The sequence below is a fragment of the Salvelinus alpinus genome, chromosome 4 (assembly GCF_045679555.1).
Source record: "Salvelinus alpinus chromosome 4, SLU_Salpinus.1, whole genome shotgun sequence".
NCBI classification, from domain to species: domain Eukaryota; kingdom Metazoa; phylum Chordata; class Actinopteri; order Salmoniformes; family Salmonidae; genus Salvelinus; species Salvelinus alpinus.
The window spans coordinates 66,871,402-66,890,353 of NC_092089.1; the positions used below are offsets into that span (position 1 = coordinate 66,871,402).

Consider the following 18,952-nt stretch of genomic DNA (forward strand, 5'->3'; position numbering starts at 1 on the left):
GCCTTGTCCTCGTCAACACTCACACCTGTGTTAACGAGAGAATCACTGACATGTCAGCTGGTCCTTTTGTGGCAGGGCTGAAATGCAGTGGAAATGCTTTTTTGGGATTCAGTTCATTTGCATGGCAAAGAGGGACTTTGCAATTAATTGCAATTCATCTGATCACTCTTCATAACATTCTGGAGTATGTGCAAATTGCCATCATACAAACTGAGGCAGCAGACTTTGTGAAAATTAATATTTGTGTCATTCACAAAACTTTTGGCCACGACTGTAGAGATACTGGGGTGCAAAGGAGCAAAAAATAATAATAACAATATGGGGATGAGGTAGTTGGGTGGGCTTTTTACAGGTGGGTTGTGTACAGGTGCAATGATCGGTAAGCTGCCCTGACAGCTGATGCTTAAAGTTAGTGAGGGAGATATAAGACTCCAGCTTCAGTGATTTTTGCAATTCGTTCCAGTCATTGGCAGCAGAGAACTGGAAGGAAAGGAGGCCAAATGGGGAGTTGGCTTTGGGGATGACCTGTGAAATATACCTGCTGGAGCATGCTACATACGGGCAGGTGCTGCTATGGTGACCGGTGGGCTGAGATAAGGCGGGGCTTTACCTAGCAAAGACTTATAGATGACCTGGAGCCAGTGGGTTTGGCGACGAATATGAAGAGAGGGCCAGCCAACGAGAGCATACAGGTCGCAGTGGTGGGTTGTTTATATAGGGCTTTGGGGACAAAATGGGTGGCACTGTGATAGACTGCATCCAATTTGCTGAGTAGAGTGTTGGAGGCTATTTTGTAAATGACATCACCGAAGTCAAGGATCGGTAGGATAGTCAGTTTTATGAGGGTATGTTTGGCAGCATGAGTGAAGGATCCTTTGTTGCGAAATAGGAAGCCGATTCTAGATTTAATTTTGGATTGGAGATGCTTAATGTGAGTCTGGAAGGAGAGTTTACAGTCTAACTAGACACCTAGGTATAAGGAGTCACCAGTACTCTGTATTAAACCTGGTGCCCAGCACAAGAGAACCATTTAAGTTTTGCAGATACTGTTAAGTAATTCCAATAACATATATTTGTATTTTATTAAAAGTGTATTTCTTTAAATATAGCCTACACAAAAGCTTTCAATATACCAGTATTTTTGTAAACTTTCAAAATAAATTCTGGTATAAATAATACAAAATTAAAATACGTCAAATTATACATGTATTTCTTCAGAGGTCGTTGCAATGCTGGGATTTTTAAAAATGTTTTATTGCTAGTCAAAGTTTAGCATGTCTTTGCCGGGGGACTTTTTTTTATACATACATTTTGCAATCGTCCTGCCAGCATAATATCCTGCCGGTAGGAGAACGGTAATCACGAGTACTGTCTTTGGTGAAGTTCTTAGGGGAAGGAGCGAGAGAAATGACTCGCCCTTCCCGTTCGCTGGTTTCATGTCACGTTATTTGTTAACGTTCCCAAACTTTATTTACATAGGTCAGAGGCCTATGGACAGACTGGTTAGATGGCAAGTGGACGTTTAAAAACATGTTGAGTTTTCTACCCTACAGTATATATATTATTCTCTATTCTTCCCTATCTTAGCCCAAATTCCTCAATCAGCCTTGTTAAAAAAACACAAACTTGCAGCTGCAGACTGGGACATGTATTGGGCCCTGGCATTTTATCCACACCAGCCCACATCACTGTGCATGCCACCATACACACACCCTGACCCTACTTAGACAGGCAGTAGTGCTGACACATAACATTGGCAGTACAGTACAGCGTTTCTCAACCACTTCTGTACCAGTGTCTGGCGAGATCTGTACAGTGTTGCTCAACCACTTCTGTACCAGTGTCTGGCGAGATCTGTACAGTGTTTCTCAACCACTTCTGTTCCAGTCTGGCGAGATCCGATCCTCCTCTTTTTTAACCAGATCATGTTTAAAACAAATACAATACGTAAAAGCACCACTGGAGATACAACTCACCACTACAACTGTGTCTCTGTCTGGAGATACAACTCACCACTACAACTGTGTCTCTGTCTGGAGATACAACTCACCACTACAACTGTGTCTTTGTCTGGAGATACAACTCACCACTACAACTGTGTCTCTGTCTGGAGATACAACTCACCACTACAACTGTGTCTCTGTCTGGAGATACAACTCACCACTATAACTGTGTCTGTCTGGAGATACAACTCACCACTACAACGGTTTCTCTGTCTAGAGATGCAACTCACCACTACAACGGTTTCTCTGTCTAGAGATGCAACTCACCACTACAACGGTTTCTCTGTCTAGAGATGCAACTCACCACTACAACGGTTTCTCTGTCTAGAGATGCAACTCACCACTATAACTGTGTCTCTGTCTGGAGATACAGTTGTAGTGGTGAGTTGTATCTCCAGACAGAGACACAGTTATAGTGGTGAGTTGTGTCTCTGTCTGGAGATACAACTCACCACTACAACGGTTTCTCTGTCTAGAGATGCAACTCACCACTACAACGGTTTCTCTGTCTAGAGATGCAACTCACCACTATAACTGTGTCTGTCTGGAGATGCAACTCACCACTATAACTGTGTGTCTGGAGATGCAACTCACCACTATAACTGTCTCTCTGTCTGGAGATACAACTCACCACTATAACGGTCTCTGTCTGGAGATACAACTCACCACTATAACGGTCTCTGTCTGGAGATACAACTCACCACTATAACAGTCTCTGCTCTAGACATATGTGTTGCCTCCATGTTGTGCTGTCTATCTGTCTCAGCATCTTCTCTGCTGTCACTCTGTGCTTCTTCTTGTTCTCCATCTGTCTGTCTGCGTAAGAAATATAAGTTATAAAAGCCAAGCTAATGACTTAGGCTATATTGCAAATTAGTGCCTGTCATTTGTGCTCCCCTGAATCGACACCTACCCTAAGTGTTAATTACTATTACAGGGCTCCAGACTAACATTTTCCACTGGTGTCAATAACTTTTACAGGTGGTGGCAGTGTCCCAGTCATTCATGCTTTATTAAGAAGTATAATAAATAGGCTACTGAGATATTCAATAACTAAGTTGTTTCATCTAACACGTCCAAGCAGGAATGCATGATTCAAGATATTTTGATGCGCAACATAATTCAGTAATTTGTCATGAATTTTGGGTTGACAATTAGAATATAGTTGCTATATTTTACTGTCAAAATAGGACACCAGAATTTCCCGATTTGTTGTTTTGTTCATAGGCTAAATAATTTGGGGTTCAAATCCTGAGGAAGTGGAAACTCAAAACACTAACTAAATCGCTAACTCTAGATATAATACCCACTGCTAGTAGCCATGTATTCATCCAACAGTAAATTTAGTGTCCTAATAAAATGTGCAGTTGTAAGCTATTACCCATGAGACCTTAGGCCTAAGACCTCGCAATGGCCGGTGTGCAAATTCCGAGCACACGCTGCTCCATATGATCTGAAAAGCCATATCAAATATCTTGGTTGTAAAATAGTGGCTATTGAGCTGAATATTTAAAGTTGAGAAATACAAAATATACAGTGCATTCAGAAAGTATTCAGACTCCTTCCCCTTTTCCACATTTTGTTATGTTACAGCCCTGTTCTAAAATTGATTAAAACATATTTTTTCATCAATCTAGACACAATACACCATAATGACAAAGCAAAAATCGTTTTTAGACATTTTTGCAAATGTATTAAAAATAAAACAGAAATACCTTATTTACATAAGTATTCAGACCCTTTGCTACGAGACTCAAAATTGAGCTCAGGTGCATCCTGTTTCCATTGATCCTCCTTGAGCTGTTTCTAGAACTCGAATTTACCATAGTCCACCTGTGGTAAATTCAACTGATTGGACATGATTTGGAAAGGCACACACCTGTCTATATAAAGGTCCCATAGCTGACAGTGCATGTCAGAGCAAAAACCAAGCCATGAGGTTGAAGGAATTGCCTGTAGAGCTACGAGACAGGATTGTGTCGAGGCACAGATCTGGGAAAGGGTACAAAAACATTTCTGCAGCATTGAAGGTCCCCAAGAACACAGCGACTTCTATCATTCTTAAATGGAAGAAGTTTGGAACCACCAAGACTCTTCTTAGAGCTGGCCACCCAGCCAAACTGAACAATCAATGGAGATGACCAAGAATCAAATGGTCACTCTGACAGAGCTGCAGAGTTCCTCTGTGGAGATGGAAAAACCTTCCAGAAGGACAACCATCTCTGCAGCACTCCACCAATCAGGACTTTATGGTAGATTGGCCAGACGGAAGCCACTCCTCAGTAAAAGCCACATGACAGCCCACTTGGGAGTATGCCAAAAAGGAACCTAAAAAGGACACTGACCACGAGAAACAAGGTTCTCTGGTCTGATGAAACCAAGATCGAACTCTTTGGCCTGAATGCCAAGCGTTATGTCTGGAGAAAACCTAGCACCATCCCTACAGTGAAGTATGGTGATGGCAGCATCATGCTGTGGGGATGTTTTTCCTGTGACCTTAACCTCACTCTCCTAACCTGCTATGTTAATAATAATTTGGTGGGTGCATATATTTGTCCTATTTCGCATGTATTATATGCATGTGTGAATTGGAAATGTGTTTTTTGCTTAACCCAACTCCCCGAGACACCTTCGGAGAGAGTGGGATCACGGCCAGTCAGCCATTATCAACAGTAACCCAGTAGCAATTAGGGTTAATGGCCTTGCTCAAGGGCACATCGACAGATTCACCTTGTCAGCTCGGGGAGTCGAACAGACAGATTTTTCACCTTGGGGATTTGAACTAACAACCTTTTGGTTACTGGCCTAAAGCTCTAACCGCAAAGCTAACTCACCTAACCTCCTACATTAGTAACCAGCCACGTTAATGATCCTAACCTGCTATACTAACAAACCATCATTATCACCACACCTGCCATTGCCCACCGATCAACCAAAGGCTCATTATAGATTAGTAGATTAGTATAACAGAGAAAATATTCACTTTTTTTTTATCCGGGCCATGTCACCTTTTTCATTGTTTTATTTTTTATATATAAAACATTGTCAATTTCAACCAGCTAGATGACCAATCCACCCCTGTCATAGTGACAACATGTACAAAGCAGAGCACAGTCTATTGGGATCAAAGTCATACTGGTGCCTCAGACAGGCTGAAAGGACAACTTGAGGCATACACAATACATTCCATTGATCAAGCAAATAGCTGGCCGTCACTACAAAAATAACTTGCTTTATTGAAGTGTAAAAAGGGTGGAAGGGAAAGGAGACCTTTGAATAAACACAGCAATATAGAGAATTGGCTTACACAATGTGAAAACAGTTACAACAAATGATATTTCAACAGCTGAGAGCTGTTGGTTTAACCACTGAAAGGAGAAGAACAGACGTCTGGGGAGGGGATTTAAGAAGAATACATGAAGGGAAAAGTAAATACCGTAGCACCCGTTCCTCCACCCACCCTGGGATCCTAAATAACTACAGGTCCATTTTCAAAATGCTAAATTCATAATCTGCTGGTAACTGACTAAAAAGCTCCTGCCTAGGCCAGAGGCGAGTTAAAACAGGGCTTGCTGCCAGAGTAACAATTTCAGTTGAACTATTTGAATGAACATTCCAATATGTTACGGTGAAACATCAAACAGCATTTTTTAAGGATTACTGTGGCTTTTTAGCAACAATATTCAAACTGAAAACGACTTACCTACTCCTACTAAATATAGTAGAAAGTCTACATGGCCACTTGATTGTTTTTAGCAGCAGTTTAGACCAGAAACAGACACTTACGTTCGCCGTACACTATATTCTCAGACGGTTAGCTAACGGTCGCGGCTAACACAAAACAAATGGAATATGTTTGCTAACGCTAGCCAACATTCGCAAACTATTTCCCTTATTGAACGCACCTCGGATAGGGATTCTGATCTCAGCAATACAAGAACATCAAATAAATCATAAGGATTCAACCGTCTACCCCCTGGCCATCGGTCTATATTTCACAAAACGGATAGCTGTGTAGCAGAGTCAAAATAATCACACTGGTCTAGATTCGAGATTAGGCCTAACCAGAACCCTCCAATCTTATCCTCGCTCTCTTTCCTCTCACTTTATCCATCCGCCTGTACTAATCTACAGGCTGTAGAACTTGAGGCTTCTGTCCATTCCAGCGGAGGAAAGGAATTGAGCATTGTCTCCGAACGCCACCCCTGTCACCAGGCCAGAATGGTCTGGGGAAAAGAGGAAGAAAAACATGTATATTTTAAAACATTTAAGGTGACTCGGTGTAAGATGACGCATGCAATAGGACACTGAGTTTTTCCTAACCATGTGTATGTATGATTTGTACAGTGAGCACACAAGGTCTGATGAAAGTTGAGTTAAATATTCTGTTCAGTTGTTTTTCTCACCGCTGAAGTTGAGGACCTCCGACCACTGCTTGCAGATGTACACCCTGATGTCAGATCCACCCACAGCCAAGTATGTACCACTCTGATCAAACACCAGAGACTTAACCTGAGAGAGAGTAAATAAAATTCCAGTGAAAAACTCTGCAAGAAATAACCATGTTATTTGCAGTACATGAGCTAAATTAGTGAGAAGTTGACCCATATCTGTAGCTAACAGACTCCGCACAGTCTCTCATTCTCACCTCATAGCTGTTGTCCAGGGCGATGGTCTTGAAGTTCTTCAGTTTCCTCAGATCCCACAGCTTCACAGAGCTGTCCTGGGCACCTGGAGCACAGAGAGAGAGACTGGGTCAGGGAATCCATGAGAAATCCAACATTATTTACACTGTTTGTGAGGTTGGAGAGCGACTGACCTGTAGCCAGGTAGTATCCGTTCTCAGAGAAGGCGATGGAGGTGACAGGGCCAGAGTGGCCGGGGAAGTTGGCCACGTTTGTGCGCTCCTTCAGATCCCAGATCTTGATCTGGGAGTCGGCGGTTCCCGTCCCGAAGATCAGACCGTCAGGGTGGAACTGAGCACAAGTCAGAGCTGAGGAGGAGGAGGGGGGCAGAGATATGAGACACAGACAAAAATAGTAACCCATCTTTTGTGTCCATACGCATAGACCTGACCACAAACCCACTTACCAACACCAGCAGCCTCATCTGTGACTTTGGTAAGGACTTGGCCAGTTTGGATATCCGAGAAGGCCCAGTACTGAGAAAGATAGAGAGGAATGCAGTGTTAACATACATCCACCAACACAGAGGTGCCATTACATTTACTTTTGACAAAATTGCAGCTGGTGCCATTATATTCAACAGACCAGTGGACTCAGGAGTTGTAACAACATGCTGAACTCAGGTGTTCTACCAGTACAATGGACTTACCTGGTCTTCGGAAGAGCTGAGAAGGTAGTCCCCGGTTGCGTGAAGTGACAGCCCGGTTACGCTCGCCTCGTGAGCTCGCACCACCTGGATACAGTTGCCCCCAGTAACAGACCACACCCGGATGGTGCTGTCTGGAGAGGCAGAGAACACCACAGACTGGAGAGGAAAGAAAGATGGAAAATACAAATAAAAGAAAAAAACTAAAGTGAGGAAGGAAATAAGGGAGATTTACACACTACAACACATTTTAAACCGGGGTATATAGATACCACAAATCAACATATCTTTTAACTCTATTTTAATTTCACTGTATACATGATGTTGAAAAGTAGCATATAAAGCATAATTGAGTTAATTTCCATAAAACGTTAGGAGCTAGACAGGTGTATAGACAGGTCTGTTACCTGGGAGGGGTGGTAGATGACAGAGGTGACCTTCTTGGTGTGACCCTTGAGGGTGGCAATGATCTGCTCCTCCTTCTTATCAAATACCACCACATTCTTATCAGCCCCACCTGGCAACACAAGATAGTCATCAATGGCATTTGATTGATAGTTCTATTTAGATATGCAAGAAAAAGAGATGGAGAGAAAATAAAAAGCTGTTAGAAAAAGCAGGGGTACTTACCAGTGAGTACTTTGTTGGTGTCTGAAGGACAGAGGTCCATACACAGGATTCCTGGGACACTGGCACTGTGAAGTCCCTGAGACATTCAAAAGAACATGGTCACTATATGGACAGACAGACAGCTAAGGGCAACCTCAGATAGTAGTGCTAAGCAGCACAGTCAGCCCAGTTACAGGTTATTACAGTCCTACAGATAGTAGTACTCACAGCGTGGGAAGCCACTTGGCGGTATTTGCTCAGATCCTCAGCCCTGACCAGCTCCTCTGGCACGGTCTTTCCTCTCTGGTTAGGGAGAGAAAGGGAGGAGTGAGCAAACACAAGGGACAAAATAAGTGTATTAAAAGATTGAGTGTTTTATCATCCATCTCTGCAAGCCTACAACGCATGACAGACATTTTCTTGAATGAAAATCTTACCTTCTTTCTTTCTGTGGTAAGGACAGTAGCCTTATCTTGAAGCTGAAAACAGAACAGTAGAGAAGCAGGAAAGAGACTAATGAGAATTCAACGAATCACAAATCCTATCCCATATTGAGAGGGTCTCAGAGTAATGAGAACACTAATCACAGGGGGTAAAAAGATGAAGAGGAAATTAGCTCTTACCTTCTGGATGATCTCTGGAGTCATTCCCACCTGCACACTAACCTCCATTGGTTCCCCACCAGCACCCTGAGAAAGGGAGTCAAAACAACAGAGAGAACAATACTTAGAAAAGAGAAAACATCTATCCTCAATCTCTGATGGACAGGAATCCTGTTTGATGGATGGGAATCAGCGCTAATCACTCACCCCAGCGGCTGGCTGAGAGGCAGGCATATTCTGAGGGGCCACCAATCCGGCTTGGGGTTTGAGTGTGGCCAGGGCTGTTGAATGGGAGAATGGGCAAAGAGTAAGCATTTTGCCTTCACAGGTCAGTGAATGAGAGAAGGTGAGGAAGTGACTTCAGACTATAGAGATCCCTTGGCCCTCTCTTACCCTCTCTGGCTGCAGTGACCTCCTTGGTAAGACGAGCAATGACTCTGCAGGCTGCGTCATGCTGGTAGAGGGCGTGAGAGAGCTCCTGGCGAGTCGTCTGCAGCTGCTGCCTCAGAGTGAAACTGTGCAACATGACCGCATCCTTGAAAGAGACAGAATACATTAAGGGAAAGATTTAATAATACAGAGGAAGAGTATTCTGTTGTAACACTGTCCACAGGTAGACTACAAACCAGTCTGCCTAGACACTCACCCACTCATCTTGCAGAGCCTTGAGTATGGCAGGGATACTGGTAGAAGAGGGAGCCTTTGGTCGGATAGGATGAGACACTGGGCAACAGAAGGCGGCACAACATTGATTCAAATCCATTTCGAAAACATCTCTTCGAATACATTGGAACCTACTTAGGATTTCCTTCTAAGCCAAAACTAAAATCAGTACATAAATACATATTTGATGTAATCGATTCGACCGATTACGTTAACTGTCTCTCCCCGCTTACCTTTTATATCGATAAGTTGCTCTTCCGACAGTGGTTGGCTATTCATTGGATCCACTCCATTCTCTGCGATATACTTCTCGATCAGTCGGCGCTCGAACACCTGGTTAGACACCGGGGACACGCAAGGGTGCTCCGGGACCTCATTGGAAACTGAGTGGGGGAACATAAGAGGATACATACAATTGTTAGCTATTGTTTCATGGCTAGATAATATAACTAGTAAGCCACCATGAATACCATGTTGCAGAAAAGTGACAGACTAGAAATACAATGCATCAGTTACTAGCTCGCAAATTAGCCACACTAACGTTAGCTAGCAGGGTGCTAGGTAAGCGATCTAGCTCATTCAACTTCAGAAGCATGTTCAACTTACTTGCGCAAACCAAAGACATATTTCAAGTGCACGTCCCTCTGTAGCTAAACACGATTTTTTTTGTGTTACGCTTGATGGCAAACTATCTTGAAAGTCTTGCAACTATTTAGGCAACTATTGTGCCTACTTTATTTTTGTTTTGTTCCAAGTTCGCACGCTGGCGTTTCATTGCCGCGTCGAAAACAGTGCACGCTGGGATAGCATCAGTCCTCCAAAGCGAGCTCTTCTTCGTCCCCCCACTGTCATGACTACGACAACTTTCATAACTAGATTTAATTCCTTTTATTTTCTCGAGCTTCATTCATTACTTGACTAACAAACCAATGATACGTTAATACACAAAACATTGGGAAAGGTATATGACTTCAAACATATTATAATCCATTCTATAAAACCTCAATGACAATGTGAATACCTTGTGAAATAATGTAACAGTAATTTAATCATGTACACCATTTTATGGCATTCGCAAACAACGTATATGTTATGTAAAGATATGTAATCTAATAAAAGTTTATTTTTATTATTTTGTGTTAATTTACTTGTTTAATAGTAGGTAACACATGCAGTTAGATATGCTTTTAAATTGAGAGGCAATTCCCATATTCTATTACAAAATCTGACAATTCCTCATCTCTTCTTTAACGTTGACATCTCTTCTTCATCCTAACATAACTTCCATATATTTACACATATATACAGTCATCTATAGCTTACAGTACAGGTTTAAATGTGTGGTCCTGAGGGTTCCTTGGTAGGTAGCACAAAGTATTTTTGATTTTTGGAAACATTACCTATCCAGTTGTACAAAGGAGTGATATGCCAAAATGGAGGATATTGCTCATCTCATTCTTAAAAGGAATGATAATGACATGTGTTACGTTCCCCAGTTTCTGTGTTGTAGTTTGTATTTGAGTGTGTGTGTTTCAGGAGATGGCTTCCTGAAATTCTCCCCAGGCAGCTGATTGGTCGGCCCCAATTGATGATTGGAGAGCTGACCCCGCCCCCTCGTCAAGACGCAGCTGTCTCCAATTAACAATGCCTTCTGAAGCTATAAAAGCCAGTGTTCTGTTGTTCAGAAGAGTGAGATCATTGGCTGGCTGAGATCATTGGCTGGCTGAGATCATTGGCTGGCTGAGAGATTGAATGTTATATATATCATTGCTGAGAGAGGAGGTTGATGGCTGAGGGTTATAGCATGTTGGTCGTTGGTATGTACTGTGTTAGTTGTTGCTGGGAGCAGTTGGTATGTTCCGTGTGAGATTGTTGCTCAGCTAGAGCTTATTTGATGTCCTTTGTTTATTAGTTTGAGTAATTGTTTGAGATTCTGTTTCATTTGTTCCCAGGGGGGAAGGGGAAGGCACCTAGGGAGTGCTTAGGCAAGAGGTGTGAACGCTGTGTGTAACACATCCGGTGTCAGGATAAATAAAAAGCAAGGTCTGCTAACTTTCTTTAATTATGTTAAATTACCGCAAACAATGAATGGCAAATGCAATTTTTGTATATACGGGTTCGCTGTATCACCGCGCAGGGTAAAACAGGGAACTGGCAGGAAGTACGTAAACAGCTGTTCTTATACCGTGATGACGTAGTTCCAACGCGCCTGTTGGCCTATCACAGTAGAGGCTGAGCGCGGACTCTTGCTCCGCCTTTGGGGGCACCCGAACTTGTCCAAGCCCATTGGCGCTTTTCTTTGTCCACATCTGGTTGCTGGGTAGATTAGCTCCGTCTTGTCTCCCCCTTGAATTTTCACTCAAACAATTCTTAATATGGTACTGATCAGTCTCCCAACCTTCCTGGTTGGCCTAGAGTGATGCACCCCTCCCCTCTCCAGACTGACCACAGCTTTTATGGCCTGTGTTGGTCAGTCCTTACACACCTACACACACACACCCATCTGTATTGTTTGTGTGTGTGTGTGTAACAAAACAATATTCATCTTCAAACAATATGCTAACAGGCTATAGTGCATAAACATAAATCCTAACAGAGGCCCGCGGGCATACATATACCTGTAGTATATTCACTGTCTAGGCACACTAGGTAAGACCTGGGCGGACCACCCCCTGTATTTTAGTTAGTGCACCAGGTGGTGCTAAGTTAGGTAAGTAGTGGGTAGGCAGGTTAGATAGGAGAGAGAGGGGCTTTGACATTTACTTTCTTTGCTTTGGTTCCGTCCAGCCCCTTTTCCCCATATTACCGCGTAAAGGAATAAAATCCTAGTAAACGGTCAATTCTGCCTTTTTGTCATCCTTTCTCATGCCTACAGTCCATAACTCTTTCACTTCACAGGGAGGTGAGTTGTAGCAGGGTGTTGCGTTGATCATAAAGAAATTATATGAAGTAATATGCAATACCCAAACAGATCCAAATAGGGTTCTGAAAGTGAAGGCACTATAATTACAATATCACCCGTGAACAGTTTAATCATATCGCCCTCCACTATTTTCTCTCCTCTCGCTCTTTCTTTACCTCCATTCACGCCTCTTCTCTGTGCTCTATAAGAAGTTGAGTTTTTCAGAAGTGTAGACGCTGCAAGTCTCCAAGGTATCTGTGTCCAGTGGAAGTGTGGAGAAGTAGTTTTTTGCTTTGCTCTCCTTGTCTCCCTCTTTCTTGATCTGGAACTGAAAGCAGTCTTCAGATGAGTGGAGGCAGTCTGAGGTGCCAGCGATGGAAAAGGAGATCTCCCTCTCTCCGTCAGCAGTCTCCTGAGAAGAGAGAGGGAGTCAATGATAAAAATAAAGCGCAGAATATAACTTAATTGTCCATTGTGAGACAGAAAATAGAAACAGTGTGTGTATTTACCTCTTCACTAGGAGTGTGAGTAGTGGCAGTATCAACTCTAAGTCTAGCTGTCTCCTGTTGTCTCGCTGTCCTCACTGGCTCAGGGGAGGGCTGTGGTGCACTGTCCATGACAGGAATGTAACCCTGAGAAAGACACATAATGTAGAAATCTATAATAATGGTGAAAAGAGCCTACATTTACAACTTCACAGCCTACCTACCGAATGTGTAGGTCTGGGGCTCCATATTTTTGGTGTTACAATCTGCTTTGAATGACTGTGAATGCCAGAGGGCTGGAGGCTGGGTGGACTGTAGTCCTGCAGATGACAAACAAAACAAGTATGTAAATATAAATATCGCGTAGACAGAGAGGGGAACGCACAGCGAAACAAACAAACAATCCACAGAAAAGCATGAAACTGTATGTGACCATTGACCCAATTTAAATGTGTAAGGAACTGATGCAGGAGGAGATTCAAACTGGCGCAAAGGACTGGTTCTACTTTTACTGTGACATGCTGACAGAATTCTATAATATCACACAGTTGAAATGGATGGACAACATAGTACCACAACAGGCTCATTGCATTGCGCACACACAAACCCTCCAATAACCACTCATAACCCCACCATATTTCTTCTACCTACCAAGCTCACAAACATCTCTCAATCTGCAGCTGTCAAGCTCATTCAGAACATCCCCTCACCTGGACATTGAGGTTAGATGCCGGTGTATGGTGACCTCTTAGGCCGTGGATTATCATTGTGAGGCTGCAGTTAGGGTAGCGCTTCATAAATAGGATGAAACCAGCCAAAGTCACAAACATGCCAGAAGGAACGCTGATGGACTTGAGAACTGCTCTCCATCTAGCAGTCTTATCTGGAGAGAGAAAAAGGAAGGGAGAACGAGTGAGTGAGCGGGGAGATCAAGAAAGATATCTCTGCATCATGTAAAGGGGAAAGCTCCTGTTCACTCACACACTGTCACTCACCGACCACATGGAGAATGGTGGACGACACCAGGTTGCCGCCCTGATCTCGGATCTCATACATCCCATCATGCTTTGCACTCAGCCTGGTGATGACCACCTCGTTGACAGTCCCGTTTCTCCCCAGAGAGAGGAGGCCCCAGTACCGGGGGTCCTGGTCCACAATCTGGCCATCTCTGATCAGCTGTACGGGGCGAGAGTACCGGGACTCAAGGGGCACGTTGGAGGGGTTGGAGAGGTGCAGGGACGGGGTAAAAATGAGGTGGACATGAGGGACAGGGAGAAAAAGGGGAAGGTTTAGAGACTCCTTGAAGAAGCGGGTGACATTGAAGTTGTGCCCTGCACCCACACAGGGGATAATGAGAGAGAGAATTGGAAAGAGTTTAAAGGAAAAGAAAAAGGAGAAATTAAGGAGGGGACATGAGGACGATGAGGGGCATCAGGATGAAAGAAAGAATCAGATACAATTAAGAGTCAGTTTGGATTATGAGTCAGTTTGGACTGTTTGTCAGATCTAATATTGCAATCTCTTCTCTCCTAGCCTCCGATCCCATCTCCCTCTCTCCATCACCCTTTTCATTTCGCTCTCCCCTTCATCCAGATCTTTGATCTTTCTCGTGCTCACCATTGACAATCAATTTGCTGCGGGAGATTACTTTCCCATTCTCGTCTCGGAGGGTGTAGTTTCCCTGGTCTGCCTGGGTCACCCTCTCTGCCACCCAGACCCTCCCACTTGACCCTAGCCTCCCCCGGCCCACCTCGCTGGTCTCAGGGTCCATCCGGTTCCACAGTAATACCGTCTGGGAGTCAGAAGGGGAGCCCCGGGGAGAGAACTCCAACACGGAGCCATATTTAGGGATGTTGTGCTGAAAGGTTTCCCCATAGCCCAAACGGAAGGTTTTTATACATTCTGAGAAAGGGTGAAAGAAAGCGAAACAGAGAGAGATTATCTTGAGAGTTATACAATGTTTCAAAGTTCATACAATCAATTTCAACAGATACAATTAATCATTATACAATATCATAGAGAAAAAGAGAGATAGAATAGAGAGCAAGAAATAGATTAAAAAATAGACAAAGAAATGGAGAGAGGTATTCCCTGAGCCAGAGTTTTTTATATATTTTTTATTTTATTTAACTAGGCAAGTCAGTTAAGATCAAATAATTATTTACAATGACGGCCTACCTCGGCCAAACCCTAACCACGCTGGGCCAATTGTGCGCCGCCCTATGGGACTCCCAATCAACGCTGGTTGTGATACAGCCTGGAATCAAACCAGGGTCTGTAGTGACACCTCTAGCACTGAGATGCAGTGCCTTCGACCATTGCGCCACTCGGGAGCCCCTGAGCCCCTGAGCCCCTGTACCTGAGACAGTGAGGCGAACGGTCTCATAGGTGAATCCAGAGGACAGTTTGATAGAGTAGAGCCCCTGGTCACGGTGTGCGATGTCATTCAGCAGCAATGTCCTATCTTTCGTCCACTCAAACCGCGGGTCCTTCAACTACAAACACACAATAGTGTTTAGCATAGAAGAACACACACACACTGTAAACACACATTATGTTCTTCTATCCTCGTGGGGATCTAAAATTAATTTCTATTCAAAATCGTATTTTCCCTGAACCTAACCCCCAACCCCTTACACTAATTCTAACCATAACCCTGAACTTAACACCTAAGCTTAAAATAGCCTTTTTCCTCATGGGGATGTAGGAAATGTCCACACAAGGGAGAATGTTTTACGATCCTTGTGGGGACATTTGGGAATTTGAGGTCCCCACAAGGATAGAAGAACCAACCCACACACACACACACAACCTACATTGTTGTTCTCCAGAAGCACTCTTCTTGGTCCTGGAGGGTAGCTGGGGGTAAAGGTCACGATTCTTGACCCTGAGTAGACCGGCAGGCGGAACTCTCGACCAGAACACACTATCTGTAAGTCTTCATTCCAACCTGAAAAAGAGAGGGACAAATTGAGTGAGTTATGGGAGGAGGGAGGAGGACATGGCCAGACACTATCAAAAGAAAATACAGAATTTTTCACATCCATGTGTGACTTTTTGTGAGACAACAACAACGACGACGACATTGGACCCACCCAAAGAGAAAGCTAGGGGGAGAGAGAGAGAGATTGGAGTCAAATCAAATTCTTCCAACATATTACTACTGTAAAGTAATCATAGGTTAAACAACCATCTACAACTGGATGCAAATGCTATGATACTAAAACGGCAAAAAGTCCAACTCACCCAAAGAGACAGGAATGCTGAGAAGGGCACTCACTAGGATATAGAGGTGCATGTTCTGAGGACAGACACAAGACAGCTGTAGAAAGACACCCACTGGGTCAGGGGGGTTGGCAGCAGGCTATAGATCAGGTATCATCAACTAGATTCAGCCGCAGCCAGATTTTTTCTTGAGCGGATGGTCTGGGGCCCGGAACATAATGACATATCATTTGTAGACTGCAAATAGACCGCAAGAAGCCCAAACATATATAACATTTGACTAACAATCATTTCAAACCCTGCTTACGTTTGTATATGATCACGTGTCTCTATTATGCACGGAAATACTTGGGAACAGATTTCCCAACTTAAAATGACTTGAAGCTGATTTCCTGGTGTTTAAAAAAAAAATTGCCCAGTAAACTTGGCGGGCCAAATAAAATCACCTGCGAGCCAAATTCGGCCTGTGGGCCGCCAGTTGGGGAACCCTGCTATAGATAGTTCTAATTAAATCTCACTTGTATCCTTCAAAATAAAGCCAGCTTTATTATCTATAGAAGCTTGGTTAGACATATTTTTATGTGTTAGACACCATAAATGTTATTAAAGAAAGTGGACAGGCAACATTCGTTTTAATACAAAACACCATAGGCTAGCAAATACGGTATTAAAAAATGTATCTCTAGTGAATGATGACCATTGAATCATTGTCCAGGAGTTTCACCTAACAACAATAAGCAGTTTCGACTGTGAAAGATGAGTGAAAATCACCACTACACGGACAGAACAGTAGCCTAGCCTACAGTCAGTTAAAAACACCACTGTACATAATTGTCACAGTGGCGGTTCTGGGGGAGGCAGGGGGGGCCAGTGCCCCTGTGACAACAATTTTGGACCCCCTTGTGGCCCCCCTAAATGTGGAGTATAAAATAATTTTTACATAACAAAGTTTTGCTATCGTTCTTTTTTTACATCCGTTATTAGACAGTGGCAACGATGATGATTATGAATATGGTCTTTTGCCTGCAATGCAGTGAAGAAAATGTTATGACAACAATAACGTCTAATGTAACTGGCCCCTCTAACAGTACAACTGGCCCCAGCTTGGCCACCCCAGTTGAAATGGTCTAGAACCGCCACTGAATTGTCATTCAGCCCTACTCCCCACAATTACCGAGCCAGTAAACACCGTTCACCATCAATCAACTTCACAAGAGGGTGCTAATACTCTCGATTTAGAACGTTGCACGGCTCCAAATTCCACACTACCTGTGATACCAACATTTTCAATTAATATTGTATTAGGCTATTATCAACAGCACACAACAACATATTTTACATTTAGCTATTCTATGGAATCAACATGGAGAAAAGTATGTATTATATGCCTACATTTGCACTCACCTATGCACGACAGCGAAACACAATAGCCTACTATTATTTTATATTATTAACTGTATTGCAAGCCCATATAGTGGATGATCATAGCAGCGTTAAGATCATTAACTGCTTCTTCGTCTGCTATGCGCATGAGCAAGGTTGCGTCCTTTGCTGCTACTTGTTGTAAGTGAAGCGTTCCATGTCGCATTAAAAAAAATAACTGATTTCACACAACGCCCGGACTGTTACAAATCGCAATCTTCTAAAAAGCGCAACGCCACTATACAAATACGACCCGAAACAATGCCAAAGTGATTGGCAGATTATTTGATCTATAAATCACCCCACTTGCAGATATTGGGTTTATGATATTATATACAGTGCATGCAGGACTGCACCCAACTGGATGTCTCTTCTAGGCTACAGTCTACGGAGAGTTATCTCAAGAAAATCATGTTTCTCCTGGTATTGCTGAGTGCTTCATTTATCGAATGGGTGAGTATAGTGCTTCTGTAGGACTACTTTGTACCCCTCTCTCTTTCTCTCTCTCTCTCTCTCTCACACACACACACACACACACACACACACACACGCACACACACACACACACACACACACAGACAGAGAGACGCCTATCTCTGCTTGCCTCTTGTCTTTACATACAGTACCTTCTGCCTCTTATCATCTGTCTTTGAAACCCTCAGGAGTAGTAAAAGTTATTATTCTACTACTTCTACGAGTTGGTAAACAAACTGAAAGGGTACATACTGCCACCTGCAGTTATGGAATGTTTGCTCACAAGTATAATTCATTGGGTGATCCTTCCTGATGCCCTGGATGGAATTATGTGATCCTTCCTTAACCCATAGGAAGTCCCACCCAGTTGACTACTTCAAAATAGTGAAATTCCTCAATGACGCTGACCATGTTAAAACAAACTTTTGGGCACTAGAATTGTCTATTGTTCTCTATGACTGCTAACTAACCACAGCTCCTTCTATCTGTGATTTTATACTGAACAAAAATATAAATGCAACATGTAAAGTGTTGGTCCCATTTTTCATGAGCTGAAATAAAAGATCCCAGAAATGTTCCATATGCACAAAAAGCTTATTTTGCTCAAATTGTGTGCACACATGTGTTTACTGTTAGTGAGCATTTCTCATTTGCCAAGATAATCCATCCACCTGACAGGTGTTGCATATCAATAAGCTGTTTAAACAGCATGGTCAGTACACAGGTGCACCTTGTGCTGGGAAAAATAAAAGACCACTCTAAAATGTGCAGTTTTGTCACACAAAACAATGCCACAGATGTTTTAAGTTTTGAGGGAACGTGCAATTGGCATGCTGACTGCAGGAATGTCCAACAGAGCTGTTGCCAGAGAATTGAATGTTCATTTATCTACCATAAGCCGCCTCCAACGTCGTTTTAGAGAGTTTGGCAGAACATCCAACCGGCCTCACATCCACAGACCACATGCAATCACACAAGCCCAGGACCTCTACATTGAGACATCCGCCTATTTGTAGGGAGTGACATACCAGAAAGGGCTCCCCCTACACTAAAAGCCATTCTACACAACTCTTTATTAATTATGAAAAAAGGGTAAACAGACTTTGGAAGATGACTTGTGTGACTAAACTAATCATGCTCACGAAGACTAGCGTTGTCCTCGCGCGACCTGAGCCTCAGCCTAGGGCAGTGGTTCCCATCATGTCCTCACATCCGGTCACAGGTAAACATTTAGTC

The 18,952-nt window shown here is 43.2% G+C and overlaps 2 protein-coding genes across 6 annotated transcripts; both read right to left on the reverse strand.

The window, feature by feature from the left end:
• Positions 1-5,219: 5,219 nt before the first annotated feature.
• LOC139574200 (pre-mRNA-processing factor 19-like) lies at positions 5,220-11,105 on the reverse strand. Of its 2 annotated transcripts, none has more exons than XM_071398553.1 (16): positions 10,609-11,105; positions 9,442-9,591; positions 9,192-9,268; positions 8,939-9,080; positions 8,753-8,826; positions 8,567-8,632; positions 8,381-8,422; positions 8,172-8,246; positions 7,965-8,040; positions 7,742-7,851; positions 7,338-7,493; positions 7,095-7,164; positions 6,823-6,996; positions 6,652-6,734; positions 6,410-6,515; positions 5,220-6,229 (listed from the first exon to the last, which is right to left on the reverse strand). In XM_071398553.1, exons 2-16 carry the CDS (start codon positions 9,485-9,487, stop codon positions 6,132-6,134), a joined length of 1,395 nt encoding a protein of 464 aa, XP_071254654.1. In that variant the 5' UTR covers positions 9,488-9,591; positions 10,609-11,105; the 3' UTR covers positions 5,220-6,131. The 2 variants fall into 2 exon arrangements, with proteins under 2 accessions (XP_071254654.1, XP_071254653.1); XM_071398552.1 differs by lacking the exon at positions 10,609-11,105 and adding an exon at positions 9,815-10,033.
• A 147-nt stretch (positions 11,106-11,252) lies between these two features.
• LOC139574199 (uncharacterized) lies at positions 11,253-17,695 on the reverse strand. 4 transcript variants are annotated; one of them, XM_071398549.1, is made up of 11 exons: positions 17,225-17,695; positions 15,842-15,917; positions 15,691-15,702; positions 15,412-15,545; positions 14,955-15,090; positions 14,213-14,497; positions 13,591-13,926; positions 13,306-13,478; positions 12,820-12,915; positions 12,620-12,742; positions 11,253-12,522 (listed from the first exon to the last, which is right to left on the reverse strand). In XM_071398549.1, exons 2-11 carry the CDS (start codon positions 15,891-15,893, stop codon positions 12,313-12,315), a joined length of 1,557 nt encoding a protein of 518 aa, XP_071254650.1. In that variant the 5' UTR covers positions 15,894-15,917; positions 17,225-17,695; the 3' UTR covers positions 11,253-12,312. The 4 variants fall into 4 exon arrangements, with proteins under 4 accessions (XP_071254650.1, XP_071254649.1, XP_071254652.1 ...); XM_071398548.1 differs by having other exon boundaries at positions 15,842-16,021; XM_071398551.1 differs by having other exon boundaries at positions 15,842-15,896; positions 17,225-17,694.
• Between the last annotated feature and the right edge of the window lie 1,257 nt (positions 17,696-18,952).

Bases quoted from the DNA above. Each gene is read 5' to 3' on its own strand.
- LOC139574200 (XM_071398552.1), bottom strand. The intron at 7,852-7,964 runs GTAAGTACCCCT...TTGTGTTGCCAG, and splicing joins CACCAACAAAGTACTCACTG to GTGGGGCTGATAAGAATGTG. The intron at 7,494-7,741 runs GTAACAGACCTG...TTTCCTCTCCAG, and splicing joins TCATCTACCACCCCTCCCAG to TCTGTGGTGTTCTCTGCCTC.
- LOC139574199 (XM_071398547.1), bottom strand. From the start codon at position 15,681: ATGTCGTCGTCGTTGTTGTTGTCTCACAAAAAGTCACACATGGATGTG. The intron at 13,479-13,590 runs GTGAGTGACAGT...TTCTCTCTCCAG, and splicing joins CACCATTCTCCATGTGGTCG to ATAAGACTGCTAGATGGAGA. The intron at 12,916-13,305 runs GTGAGGGGATGT...TGTCATCTGCAG, and splicing joins CATCTAACCTCAATGTCCAG to GACTACAGTCCACCCAGCCT.